At 44.9% G+C, this 15,098-nt stretch overlaps 1 protein-coding gene across 1 annotated transcript in view; it reads left to right on the top strand.

Annotated features, from left to right (window-relative positions):
- The window catches only part of unc5a (unc-5 netrin receptor A), a 293,027-nt gene that overhangs the window by 255,114 nt on the left and 22,815 nt on the right, over window positions 1-15,098 (top strand). Inside the window, exon 13 of the mRNA XM_041194385.1 lies at window positions 1,327-1,491. Within this exon, the coding sequence (XP_041050319.1) occupies window positions 1,327-1,491 (165 nt within the window). The remainder of the gene's footprint in view (window positions 1-1,326; window positions 1,492-15,098) is intronic.

The following is a 15,098-nucleotide window of genomic DNA, read 5'->3' as shown; positions in this document are numbered from 1 at the left end:
TTTACAACAATTGATGATCATTTCATGATCACCATTACTGAGACTAGCTTTATACTCCAGATTTATTAACTGAATTTAAATTCCACCTGCTGCTGTAGTAGGAATTGAATATATGTCCCCAGAGTATTAGCCTGGGCATCTGAATTACTAGTTCAGTAACATTACCACAATGCCACATCTCCCCACAGGAAATTTGCAAACTGCCATGGTGGGATTTGAATTCACATCTTCAGATTATTAGTTCAGGCCTCAGGATTATTAGTCCAGTAACATGATTACTCTACTATCCATACAACTTACATTTCCTGCTGGACTTTGGTGCACCCATAAATTTTGCCAGAATGCTCCAAAGGTCTAATTTGTCAAAAGTGTATGTTGAGAGCAGTCTGCCAAACTGAAGCATTTAGGATATTGCAACACAAAGCATGATAAAAATAATTTTAATGAAATAATTTCCAAGAGTACATTAGAAGGGTGTTTTCTTATAATAAAATGCTGCAATTTAACAGCAATTACATCAAAGATTTGATTTTTCATTAAAACAGTCTAGTATAAATTGAATTGAGCATCTTGCCTGACAAACTTGAAAGGGATAACATAAAATAAAGCACAGGAAGAATTATACAAGAGTGTAAAAGAAATAATCTACTTTTTACATTTATGATGTCTGAATCGAGATATTCTTTCCTCACGATTAATTTCCCTCATCCATTATTAATCTTGTTCAAATTATTGAAAATGACATTTTTGCTAAGCAAATGGAATTTCTGTGTATTAAACAAAGTAGTCTTTAAAATGTTTCTATTTTTTAAAAAATCATAAAAAATATATGCTGAATTTCTCAATGCCATAAGAATATCTTGAAAAAAAAAATAACTTTAGTTTAAATCAAATAGTAATAGAACAGACAAATAGGTTTTATTTAAAATGTTTATTCTCTGGACTTTAAAATAATTTTGTTCTTTTCCAAGAGATTTAGTGGTCAAAGCCTCCTCCGTGTGGATATGCTTCAGTGACTCTTTGGAAGCTCCCTTAGATTGGGCCCATTGTTAAGCACTGAGAGCATGTTGGACCCATTTCCAATATAAACCTTCAAAAGAGAATTAGATAAATACTTGAAGGAGAAAAAAAACCCAGAGATATAGGGAAAGAGCAGCGGAATAGGACTAACTTTGAAAGAGGTAGCAGAGACTCAATAGACCAAATGGTCTTCTTCCACACTGTACTATTCCATGATTCTATGAGTGTACTTAGATTGTTAAATAATCATTATTTATTTGCTAACTGAACTCAAAGAATAATACCTACCTTACTTCCTTTTTTTAGGAAATTCCATTTTATCACATTTGGAATGGCTGTCAAAGAAACCTGCACTGTACCTTCACTCTGGAACGGTATAGCCTGTCCACAACTGAACTAAATGGTAAAATTTGGGTTTGGCAAGTCGAAGGAGAAGGACAAAGTTTTCACATTCATTTCAACTTTTTGAAGGTAAGAAATGATTAAATAATTTCTAATGTAATATCATTGCATGAAGCAGATCTATGGAGCACAGTGCAAGTTAGCTAACTGAAAAATATTTCTATACCTGTGAAACATAATCATAAAGCTTGGATTTTATATTCTAGTCCTGGGTTATTTTTGTATTGTATCTATGCTGCAATTGACTTTGACTTTTTTGTGCCATGCTAATATTTTAGTGGTGCAAAATGAAATAAACTGGAGCATGCCACAGGAATAGCTTTACACTTAGCACAAAAAGTTTGTTTGCTGTTTTCTACCACTCCTGGGAGCAGAAGAAGATGGATCGTTAACAGAGAATTTCCCTTGTGTCATTATATATCATTACCCAAAAACCGAGATATCATGATGATTTCTTAGAAGCAAAATTGTCAAAGAAAGCTTGATCTACCATCAGTAACTTTACTTTTACTTACTGATTGAATACTGTTGAACTACTTGATCAACTGATAAGATAATCTATCCCTTCCTCCTTGACTCAGTCAGTTCCAAAGCTACACAGACCAGTGGCTTGTCATACTCTGCAATTCAGACCATCCTTGTCAATCTGTCAGTTCTCTTTGAGATTAGTAATTGGAGCAGCACCAAAAATTTTTAGCACTTAAACTTATACCAGAACACTATGAGCTCCTGAACCAGCACCTGAACATCCTTTATCACGCAAAAAATCTGCACGGAACCCCAGTAATAAAACTTGTCTCTATACTTCCATCATTGATCATATATTCACATATAAATCTTACCTAAACAGACATAAATTCAAATTTACAATCATTTTCTATGGTTTCAGCCCTGCTGCTGGTCATGGTCTCAGCAGTGGTCGCTCCAATGATGGTGACCAAGCTTCCTCTATGGAGATAAGAAAATGTAGATGCACCTGTCCTCCCTGGCTGGCTTCTGCAGTCTCTGGTTGTGTGCCAACTGGCCCTGCAAGACAGAAGGAATTGTGTCAGTGAGGGTAGTGCAATGTGTTTGGCTGATGTGCTGGTAATCATGCTCCAGTTTATTTTATTTTACGCCACTAAAATTATAGCATGGCACAAAAAAGTGAAAGTTAATTGCAGCATAGACACAACACAAAAATAACCCAGGACTAGAATATAAAATAAGGCCTTACGATTATGTTTCACAGGTATAGAAATATTTTTCATCGCAGTGTGTGCAAGCTATGAATGTGGGTTTGAAGGTTATAGCTAAGTCTATGTGGGTGAATTGAAGCTATAAGTTTTAGCTACGAGTTATGACTGATGGAGATTGTTGGTAGGTGAGTGATTGAGGGTGTGATGCATTGGCAGTGTTTAAGGCTAGTGGTGCAGTTAGTAGGATATGCCATTTGAAGATGAATTCACTGACCTTGACCACTTGAGCTAATTGTGGCACTACATTCAGATCCTTGGAGCTTGATTCCTGCCATTTACCACCAAAGCTACCTGGTCCTACTGCCTTCTGAGCATATGTTTGGAGGGTCTCCTGGTTCCCTATGGATTCATCACTTCTCTCCTCATTTTCACTTGCTCCGCAAAGGCCTTCAGTGCCCCATCCAAGAACTTTGAAACACATTGCTCCCATGTTGTGCCATTATTAAGTCATTGTCCATGTCAACGTGACTTGCACAAGCACTGCCGCCACCTGCTCTAGCCAAAGTTCACCTCCTCTTTAAGAGGTGCAGATTGCCTTTAAGTCATGCCGGTTGGCTTGAGCTTGTACTAGGCTCCGTGCTTAGGCATACAACTCAATAGTGCAGTTAGTGCTGGCTTCACACTAGAATCATGTTAATGAGCAATGAGTGTGAATTTGGCATGCTGCCTGCACCACATTGAATGGGGGCAGGGTAATCACACATTGCGAGCCCTGCCCCCATTCTCAGAGGCTGTTGAATTTAGCCCTCTGACTTTTAAATAATCCTCCAGTATAGTTTCTCCATTTCATTCTGGTAACCAAATGGATCAAATTTGTGAAATTTAGGTTTTACAGTTATCTCCAGCTGCATCTTATTATACTGTACAAAATAAAGTAAAAAAGCATTCCCTGCAGCAAAATTTCTATATTTTATGTTAGAAACTAATCCTTTAATCATATTTTTACAGGAACACATAGTACAAATATGACAAATGATTCTCAATTATTGGGAAACCTAAGTTATAAAAATAGCACGTGTTAGGTTCCACTAATAGACCATTGTCTAGTGTAATGCAATCAGACAGCTATGTCCTAGATTTAATTTCTCATGCTTATTTCAACCAAGGTCATGACAGAGAAGTCACATGTAATGTTGCCTCTAATTTCCCTTTGCTGTATGCAATAAACGCTGGCCTAGCCAGCGATGCCCAGATCCCATGAATGGCTAAAAGAAAAGCCATGTGCGTACAGCTTAAAGAGACCACAGCTTCTTCATGGCCTGTTTGTCCCCTGCACAGTAAGTTCTGGGGTGCTGCATGGGTGTGCACTCATGCAACTTAGAGGAAATATTTGTAACAAATGGCCTCAGTATCACTGTCTGGCATAAGTCAAATTAAGCTAATTTATACGGTATGTGTGTGTGCGCATGTGTGGACATTAGATTGGGACATATTCAAGCTTAACTGTGATGCTGCCCTCCATGAACAAATATCCTATGGACAATTATTAACTGGGGTCATACATAAAGATTGGCTATTTGAGCAAGGTACTGGAGGGTAGCTAGCACCCGTAGAGCTGGTTCTTAGTGTTTTTAGGAGAGGAGAGAAAATTGAATAGAAAGTGGTTAAGTAAGATTTTTTTCTGCATTTGATATTGAGCAACTTACATTCTTTCCTGTTTTACTTCAAATCATTTATTATCTAGTTAACCTGAAAATTGGCACAAATAGTTTCTGGTGTCACCTCTATAGAAAAGTTGATGAAATAGAAGAGCAATAACCACAAAGTAATTACAAAATACCTAAAAATTCAAGCACCTGGGAATCATCAGAAGGAATCAATATCTGTTTGCATTCTTTAAAAAAAAACATGGGGCAGAATTTTACATCCCTTGAGTGGGCCGCGCCCAACCCAATCTGGCCACGCAATGATGTCAGGTGAGCGTCCTGATGTCATCGCGCACTTGCGATATTTCGGTCTGTGGGCACACGCGAAAGTTGGCAGTGTGCCCGCCGACAATTAAGAGGCCTAATTAAGACCATTAATTTATTAATTAAGAGATATTTTTTGCTGCCCATCCAATGTTACGGTTGGCAGGCGGGCAAATTGGCCAGGTGGCCTTTGCATTTTTGAGGAAACCTCATCCGCGGGTGGGATGAGGTTTCCGATAGTAATTTTAAAAAAAATGTTTTGACAGAATTTCTATAATCTGTATGTTCAGGTGAGTGAGTCCTATGTGGGGACAATTTTTTCAGAATTTCAAAATCTTTATTTTTGTTTTTAAAATTCTTCAGCTCCCTGAAGCAATTCTCTGCCTTCAGGGAGCGTTCATTGCATGCTCCCCTGCACCTGCGCGGACTTCAGTACTCGCCCTCGCCCTCCTCCCGCCTCCATCTCGGCAGCGCTGAGCCTTTCAGCACATGTTTCACGCTAGCTGGCCATTAATTGGGGGGGTGTGTGGGGGTGGTGGGGTGGGGGGGGGGGGTGGTGGAGAGAGGATGATGCTGAGGTTTCCCCCAAAGCATTGTGAAATGTGACCCCACAAGGGAATCAAGAAAAGTGAAAAGAGTTTTTCACATTTTCAGAGAACAAGGCTAAATCTCAGGCCTATAACCCGAGGTGAGGTTTACTTCCACCAGCCAGAAGTCAATATAGCGTTTCATGTACCAGGCAGATACTGTTCTGCTAAGCCAAAGGCCAGAAAACCTCCTCCTGGGAGTCACATACCGGACCATTTCCATCTGATTCAGAGAAAGGTTCCATCCCAAACAACTGGAGGTTATGTGGAACCCATATACACCAGAGCCTGGCTTAATCTCAACATGGGGCACTTATAGTGGGAGGTTGTTGGATGGGCCATTGATTTTCAACCCATCTTGCTTTTTGCACAGAAGATGGATCATGTGGACTAATTTGTTTTCTTTATACACACGGTTAGCAAGGGTGATTTATTAAACATTTCAGTCAGGTAATTTGTCCTTGAGCACAAAAAATATTTATTTTGCACAATGACAAAGACAGAGAGTGAGTTGTGATTTTTTGTGTTCCTGTCTGGAAACAGCAGATGACCTCTCTAAGGTCTCTGATTACCTCCAGACAATTTGGCTGTAATATGATCACAAAGACTCCTGCCAACAGAAAAACATTATGAAGTGTTTAATGTCCTTCCTAGCTGCCAGCAAAGCTGTGCTTCCTGCCCCCACCCCTGTTTAAGGTGAAAGTTTTCTTATTGACATTAAAAAAAATGTCAGGAGTGAGCAAAAGTTTTGAAAACAATCAATTCTCGATTGATTTGTTTCGGCCTGTGTGGGTGTTCTTTAAATTAAAATTGATGTATTTTTATGATCATGCCAAATTTCAAATGTTGTCAAATAATAGCATTGTGAGAGTTTGACTAGTTACCAAACGAAAACCTGGATCAGTGAGCCCACCATGTGGTTAAATGGTATTCTGCCTGTCTCAATTCAAAGTTGTTGCCAGCTGATCTAGAGAGCAGCATTGTCAATGCAAGATGGAAAGAGACTAAGGTCGGAATCGCCCCAGATTTGCACTAAGTGTGTATAGTATCTGAAGTTATAGCCTCTCCTGCTGTCTATCAGGGCCACGTGACGTTCTCAGAGGTTCTGACCCATGACCCCTAAGCATGGGTAATCCGGGGGTGGGGAGGGGCAGGGCTTCCTTATGAGAGTCCTGATTGAGCATGTAGCATCTAAAAAGCTCTCTGTAATAAGGTTTATCTGTCTCTTGTTGAAACCTGCCTGGTCCATCAAGTCATTAGATTTGGCGAGGAGGGTAAAAAAGCTCTGAATCTGCACCTCGCCTTGTTACCGTGAGTACATTGAATCATAAGAAAGAGAAAAGACTACTCATCAGTCATGCCTCTCTTCAGCAGAATTGATCCTTAAGATGCAACAATGGAATACTGGAGCCAGTATTATGAGCGCCTTGGTTGTTATTTTGTAACAAACAAAGGTAAAGCAGAAAGCCATCCTTTTGAGCATATGTGGTAGCAAGACATACAATCTCATCCAGAGCCAGATGACCCAGAACCCACCCAATTCTAAGTCCTTTAATGAATTAGTGGACCTTATGAAAGCACATTTCCAGCCAAAGCCATTCATAATAATGCAGAGGTTTAAATTTTATTCCAGAGTTAGGGCCTGGGAGAGTCCATCGCAGCCTATGTAGCGATTACGGTACATTCTTTACCAGTACAGAGTTTCAGAGATTCACGAATTTAAATGGAATCAGACATGTTAAAACAGCTTCTTATCATCCCTCATCAAATGGTTTAGCTGACAGAGCTGTGAAAACTTTCAAATCTGGAATGAGGTTTTCAGAAGGTACTCTAGAAACTCGACTTTCCCACTTTCTTTTAAGTTATTGTGCAACTCCACATTCGACTACAGGTTCAACACCGTCTGAATTATTGATGAAATGCCACCTACTTACAAGATTAAGTCTGGTGTTTCCAAACTTAGAGGGGAAGGAAGAGAGGAATCACAGTAATCATAAATTGAATCACGATATTCACAGCAAAGCTCCCACATTCAGTGTAGGAGTCACTGTATTTGTGCAGAATTTTAGAAGTGGACTTTGCTGGGCTCCTGGAACCATTGTCTCAGAGACTGGCCCATTATCCTTCCAGGTGGAAGCAGAAGGCAGAATTGTTCAAAAACACATGGACCATATTGATGATAGAGAGACATTCCAACAACCAATTATTCCACCTGTGATTAACGTCGAACCATCAACCCCTAGGGTGACAAATTGACTTAGAATAGGCATGCCCAGTGTCTCTGCAATGTTGCCTAACCCAGAGCTGCCACTTTCTAATGATGTTTCTCATGCTGTAGTTCCTAATCATCATGATCCTGTGGGGGAACCTCAAGTGGTAGAGCTATGCCACTCTAACCAAATAAGGATATCACATCAGAGACTTAATCTTTAATCATCTAAAGTTTTATATATGTATATGTTGTTAGATATTCAAATGTTTTCTGTAAATAGAAACTGTAAAAAAAACTAAAGGGGAGGAAATGTAGTAACTGAAGGAATAGCCTCTCCTGCTGTCTATCAGGTGAGCAGGGCTTCCTGACGAAGTCCTGATCGAGCATGTGGCATCTGAAAAGCTCTCCATAGTAAAGTTCATCTGTTTCTTGTTGAAACCTGTCCACTTCATCAAGTCATTACAGTGTGACAGCAGGCACAAAAAAAGATGTTTTACCCGCCGGCAGTAATGGCAGTTTTTTGCGCCCTATTGTCCACTCCTTGCCTTGTCAACTATGCATTCATGGGAAACATGCCAAATTACCTCTTCCTCATGCCAGGTGCCATATTTAAACCATCCACTCGCACAGTTCTCAATGCTTGCATCCCAGGATTGCTCCGGTGAAGACAGGGCCCCAAAAAGCCAAGAAGAGTGCAAAGAGTGCAACATCCTCCCCACCACCCACCCACCCCCCCCCCCCCCCCCCCCCCCCCCCCCCCCCCCCGATTCAATGACGCATCCCTAGGATGCCTTCTGGATGCCGCGGAAGCCTGCCACAATTTCCTCTACCCCCACTCTGGCCGCAGGAGGCCTATCAGTCTCACCACTCTGGCTTGGGCAGTGGCAGAGGTGGTCAGTGCCAATGTTGCACACAAGAGGCTGGCCATCCAGTGCAGAAAATGGATAAATGATCTCATCTGTGTAGCCAGGGTAAGTCATCCATCTCATCAATCTCAACTCACCCACTCTCAAGCTATTCACACATTCACTGCATCTCACTCATTGGCAGCTCAAGGGACATCACCACTCACTCTCTCACACACACCCTCACATCTCCATTTGGCCCCATCTCCTCTGTTGATTGCCTCCTCATCCCATCCATGGCTCCACTCAGCACAAAACCCTGGCATCCTTCTCAATTGGGCTGGCATGTGCCTTGCTCACACTGTCTCCATCTATCTTTATGCAGGACAAGATCAGGTACAATCAACAGGAGAGGTCCCAAACCGGGAGTGGAGCGCCGGACATCAAGGTCCTCGTTCCATTCGAGAGTTGTGCTTTGCAACTGTCCAGAAAGGACATGGACATTTCCTGTGATGACGGTGAGGTTGGCCATAAACACCCACGTGAGGATCCTGCACCACATCATCCCCATCTGAATGCGACTCTGAGTCCACTGTTCTGCTTTCAGCGCGGCTGCTGAGCACTTATAATCTTCACTTTCTGTCCATGGCACATCTGACACATCTCCCTCAAGCAACCTTGACCTGACCCCAGCACCAAGAGCACCTCAGATGAAGATCCTGAGGGCTGCACCGTTGAAGACTGGTCACGGCACTCACCCACACCTCCACCAAAGCAGTGACACACATCTTGGTTGGGTCTAGATGTAGAGCAGCCTCGGGATCACAATCTGGTGAGCACAGCACACAATCTGATCCAGAGCAGGCTGAGGCAGGGAAATCCTGGTCACCGGCACTCGGAGGACTGCTGGAGTCAAGGAATCTGCTGAGTCTGAGTCAGATGATGAGCCACTGGATTTGGTCCTTAATCAGTTGATGGAGCTGCAAAGACAATTGCAGGAATGTTAGGAAGGAATGTTTGGTACACTCCTCAGATTGCAAGGGAGGGATCCACTCCTCTTCAGTCCAAGGTGATAGCTCAGGCATGCCGACGCACTGAGGTCAACACTGACAGGATGGCAGCCGCCATGGAGACCTTGGTCCAGGACATCGGTCCTGCACTGCTGCGCAGGCTGCACTCCATTGCTGATGCCATAGTTGGCCTCCAGCAGTGTCAACACAAGAGGGGTGCGGGGCAGCTCAATCTCATTCCAGCTTCCCCTTAGGGAGGAGGATCAGCAAGTGCACATCCTGGGGCCATCTATTCAGGTGACTCCTCTCTTCCTGTGACCCCAGCAGCTCCAGCTCTGCAAGTCGAGGAGGCTGCCACTGCCAAACAGCAGGACCCTGACAGAAGGCCGGAGCCCTCCAGATCTCGGCCCTAAAGAGGACACCCATCAAGGTGACCACAGACAGGGCACCACAGTCAGCAGGCTGCCTCCATCTCCACTGTGGATGTCAGGGGAAGCACCAAGACATAGCGGCAGGGTTAGGAAGGTGAAGAAAATGCAATTGCACAGCCTGGGCATGGGTGTTAATCACTTGAACATAATGTTCACTATTGTAAATAAACTCTCAAGAATGTCTCCTTGCCTATGGTTCCTTGTTATGATGAGTAGTGTTCGTGTCACTCAGATGTGAAACCTTGATTCCTGCACAAGATAAAGGCAAGTGCCTTAACCCAGGGCCTCTTCCCTGTGCGATGTGTAACCTTCAGATGGTGGTCCGGCTTCACCATAAGACATAGGAGCAGAAATTAGGCCATTCGGCTCATCAAGTCTGCTCCGCCATTCAATCATGGCTGAAAAGTTTCTCAACCCCATTCTCCTACCTTCTCCCCATAACCTTTGATCCCCTTACCAATCAAGAACCTATCTACCTCAGTCTTAAATACACTCAATGACCTGGCCTCCACAGCCTTCTGTGGCAATGAATTCTATAGATTCACCACTCTCTGGCTAAAGAAGTTTCTCCTCATCTCTGTTCTAAAAGGTCTTCCCTTTACTCTGAGGCTGTGCCCTTGGGTCCTAGTCTCTCCTACTAATGGAAATATCTTCCCTACATCCACTCTATCCAGGCCTTTCAGTATTCTGTAAGTTTCAATCAGATCCTCCCTCATCCTTCTAAACTCCATCGAGTATAGACCCAGAGTCCTCAAACGTTCCTTATATGTTAAGCCTTTCATTCCTGGGATCATTCACACTCGCTAGACACATCAGTGATGCTTGTCATTGCTGCCAGAATGTCGTGGGCAGGTGTCACAGAGTTCCATTATTCTCTCTGTGTGCTCTCAGCATCTTTGAGGTGGGGCTGTCCACTATCCTCCATCTCTTCAACATCTGTTTCCGATGACACTGTGCTCCTGAAAGTATCAGGTGCTGAAGGCGGACAAAGGATCAGGTGCATTTAAAATTTCACAGTATGACCCTGATCACAGAGCGCAAGAGAGTTGCCCTCAGCCAGACAGGAGTCAGACATTCACAGAGGCTATGTGAAGATCTATGGAGTGTCCTCACCGCATGTCATCATCATCCTCCTGGAATCTAGTAACTATTAGGACTTCCACTGTGTTTCCATAACATGAGCATGAACACTGAGGGTATGTGTGCTGCCATTAGCCACACAGGAGTCAAATGTTCACAGATGCAAGGTGAGGATGTCAGGACTGTCCTCACCATCGAGGTGCAGGCATCACTAATGTGATGTACAAGTGTGAAGCTGGACCATCACTTTGGTCTGAAGGTTACACACTGCACAGGGAAGAGGCCCTGGACTGAGACACCTGCCTTTATCTTGTGCAGGAACCAAGGTTTCAAATCTGAGTGAGACAAACACTGCTCATCATCCTCCACGAATCTTGCAGCTATGAGGGCTCCCGAGCGTGCCTGCCTCATCTGGCCTGTGCGATGGCCTCATTGCCAGCACCCTCACCTTCGTGGACCTCATCACCATCATCCATTTCGACGTCTTCCTCATCAGAGGAGATGTGCAGCTCTTCCATCTCTTCCTCAGCCAAGTCCTCCCCCAATTGCAGCACCAGGTCTTGTAGTGCCAGGATGTGTGACACCCTCTGGGGACTGAATTGCAGTATTCCACCAGAACTGTCGAGGCACCGGAACCTCATTTTCAAGATGCCTATCGTTTGCTTTACCAAAGTCCGAGTTGCGGCTTTAGCCTCGTTATACTGTCGCTCTGCTGCAGCATGAAGCCATCACATAGGCGTCATCAGCCATGTTCTCTGTGGGTAGCCCTTGTCCCCGAACCAACCCTGTAGCCTCTCTGGAAGATGTCAAGGATCTGAGACCTGCTAGGAATGCAGGAGCTGTGGACGCTCCCTGGGAATCATGCACAGTTGTAACCAGTTGTACATTCAGCAAGTGGAAGCCCTTACAGTTGACGTAGTTTACCGTTCATTGCCAAAGCAACCTGAGTGCCACATGAGTGCAGTCCATGGCACCCTGAAAATCTGTGCAAATCCCAGCGGTCTTGCTTCCTGGTCTTTCTGATCCCAGGCGAAATGCACAAAGTTCTGTGTCTTCATGAAGATGACATCTGTGACCTCCTGGATACACCTGTGGGTGGAGGCTTGTGAGATCCCACACAGGTCACCTGTGGAGCCCTGGAAGGAACCACTGGTGTAAAAACTGAGCACCGCAGCCACTTTCACGGCCACTGGCAGTGCATGCCCTCCATGTCCCCATAGCACCAAATCCTACTGCAGGTGGCATATGTGACCGACCAGTTCCCTAGAAATGCGTAGTCTTTGGAGACACTGGTTCTCAGTCATCTGTATGAATGACGAGCAATATCTATAGACACTGGGTCTAGTGAGGTACCTATGATTGACAGTTCTCTGTGGATCTTCAGCTGCGTGCACAGCAAACCCTGTCACCCCTTCACCTTGAGGGAGGTGCTCCCCACTTTGCCGAGCTAGGCGCCTCTGCTGCACTCTTCTTCTTCTTCTCGACTCCCAGTAAGCCATGAGGCATATCGATAAGTCACCAGGCTGCATGATCCTGATGCTCTCTTCCTGTAGAATCAAACAAAGATGCGTGTGTTAGCATATGTGTCCTAAGAATCCCTCTCAGTTAAGTCTGAAGGCCCCTTCATACATGCCAGAGTTGCTGGCCACCACTTGGATGCCCAGTGTAGTGTGCTTCATGACTGTCCAAAACCCAACCCACCTCCACCCCACTCCACTTGACCAATTGGCAGCAGCTTCGGCCACTGGACTGCAGGCTGTGCTCTCAGTTCAGGCACAGGCATTCTCCTAACCCGCACTGCAAGGAGCTCTGAGCACCTCCAACAGTGTCTGTTCCATGCCAACTTTTCGCAAGAGGATTCTACAACTTACCCAGTCGGCCAATGCTCTGCTGTCCCCTAAAATGCACATTAATTTGCAGTCTGTGCTTGAGGGGTGAAAAGTTCTGAAGCATTTGGTGGCATATTCATGCTTTTGCGTTGCTTGAGTGAGCAGAAAAGCTTTAGAGGCCCAACCCCAAGCATGTCATTGGAGCTGTTGCTGAACAGTCTCAGCTGCACAAGAATGCTCACTTTTGACAAGCTTTTGCATGGCCGCTACCCTACACCTCCCTCCCAAACCCACCCCCGCATGCGCTTTGTACTTTTTTCAGCCTTACCCCCCAGCTTCAGCTGCAATGGACCCTTTGCCCTGGCACTGCACTGAAAGCCAGCCAGGAAAAAGCAACTTGCCTGTGCCCCCCTGCCACCCTACAATGCGTGGTGCTTCTTTGATGTCTTATGAGTGATACCCACGAGCACTGCTCAAGGTTGTGTGCACTCACCTTCGAGTTCCTCTCAAAGTTCAGGTGCACATCTTTTAATGCCGTTCTGAAGTCACGCAGATATGGTCAGTAAATTTGACAAGGGGGATGATTCTGGTGTGAGCACACAATAATGAGATGCAAATGCATTAAAATTAAGTTCCCAACGTTGGACGGTGGGAAACACAGCCCGCCATTGACGATCACAAACTGGTTTTGCGACGGTGTGAAACTGATTTTTGGCCTTCTGGCCATGTTGTCTGCTCACGCCCACCATAACGCCCGCTGCTAACAGAATCTGATGATTCCACCCTAAGAGTGGACTCTTCCGAGCCTGCCTGGAGCAGAAAGCTTGGCGGGCAGGGGAACTTAATTTAGCAGGAGGCAAAAAATCAGCTTCTTGATGGTGGGATGAACTTTTACAATTAAGTTCTCAGAACATTAAAGGTAGGCCGAGCTCCCTGACAACCAGTGTCAGGAAGCTCTTTTGCATGCGTTTGTATGTCATGCATGCTCATTAAAAGGCCAGCTTTCCAGAATTAAGTTCCCCCTCTAAATTAAGTTCTCCACGATTGAGAAATTTGCGACTTCAGATTCACGACTGTCGCTGCAGGGACCGGAGAGCTACCAGCCAACCAGATAAGGCGGGACTTCCTCCCAACTGAGGGGCAGAAGTCTCGCCTGCAAGAAGTCCACTTAATGCTCAATCAAGCGTGAAATGGCTGCACATCCCCGCCGACTTGTCAGATGGCAGGCGACGAGACACCGCCATCCGAAAAATTCAGGCCCATGTTTTTAGGTCACTGGTGTAAAAGGTTTCCTGACATACTGGGGCAGAGTTTCTTCTCTGGTCACAATTGGTGATCCGGGTGCAAATTATGCTCCAAATTACACTAGTTTAGTGAATTTTCTTTCCTTGACATTCCACTCAAGCTTATTTGCATACCACTGAATGTAAAGCAAATGCAATTGGGCAGCATTTTTGACATACCATGCTCCAGTATATTATGAACTTTCAGAAAATACTTGAAAATTTTGAACGCAAACAGTCCATTAAAATGGCCACTGAAAATCATGTGACTTTTGGCATTCTGAGCCAGACAGTCCTGACCCTCAAGCAAATACCTAATTAAATGTGGGCATCCAAAGACCGTCCCTAAACATTGAATGGCTAAAGGTCATAGCTAAGCAGGTAGAACTTAATAAACAAAATAAAGCATGGAGATCCAAGTTACTAAGGATGCTGTCCAAGCATTTCAGCCTCACTACAGTTTCAGAACAGATAGAAGATGCAGAGGCTATGGCAGGAAGATATAAGAATGTTATTGGAATTTATTGTAAAATAGTGTGTTTTTGGGCAGAATTTTACCCTCGGCAGGGGTACTCGGTGGGGGTGGCCAGGAAGCCGACCACTGCCCGCAATCGGCAGCACACCGTGATTTTACACAGGTGGGCCAATTAAGGCCCGCCCAGCTTGAAACACGGCCTATGAATGAGCGCAAAGGGGTGGGTGGGGGCAGGGGCTTAAGGTCCACCGGGTCCAATGGTGACCCGGCGGCCAATTCAAATGCGGTTTCGGCAGCCCCTGGAAGGCTAACACACAACGTGGTGAGGCGCACATGGGTCCAGTGCCGGAAGTGCTTTAATGGTCTCCTGCAATCGGGAAGGGTGAGTACTGTGTTGACATGGGCCACTTTGCAAGACAGGTAAGAGCTGCCCATCCTCCAGTGGGCTTCAGAGGTGTTACAGTGTGAGTGGCAAATGTCAATGAGGCAGGATCTGGCCAAGGAGGTGAGCCCTGTATGCTTGGACTGAGTGCCTTGTGGCTCCAGAGTCATGAGTCGGCTGAGCTCTGCGAGGTGTTCGTCAAGTAGGATTGCCCAGGCTGCAATGGCACTGCAGGTATAGGGTGGACTAATCGATGCACCTCTATCCTTTCAAGAAAAAAGATCCCAAAACAATGAGGAGAGGTTGTGGACTGCGGGGGACACCCAAACCTCCTCAACCTCAATAGATATGAGCAGGAGGCCCTGAGCTGGACGGGTTCCATGTACCTCGGTCA

This window comes from Carcharodon carcharias, chromosome 8 (genome assembly GCF_017639515.1).
Source record: "Carcharodon carcharias isolate sCarCar2 chromosome 8, sCarCar2.pri, whole genome shotgun sequence".
Lineage (NCBI taxonomy): Eukaryota > Metazoa > Chordata > Chondrichthyes > Lamniformes > Lamnidae > Carcharodon > Carcharodon carcharias.
This window is presented reverse-complemented; position numbering and strand designations above follow the sequence as displayed.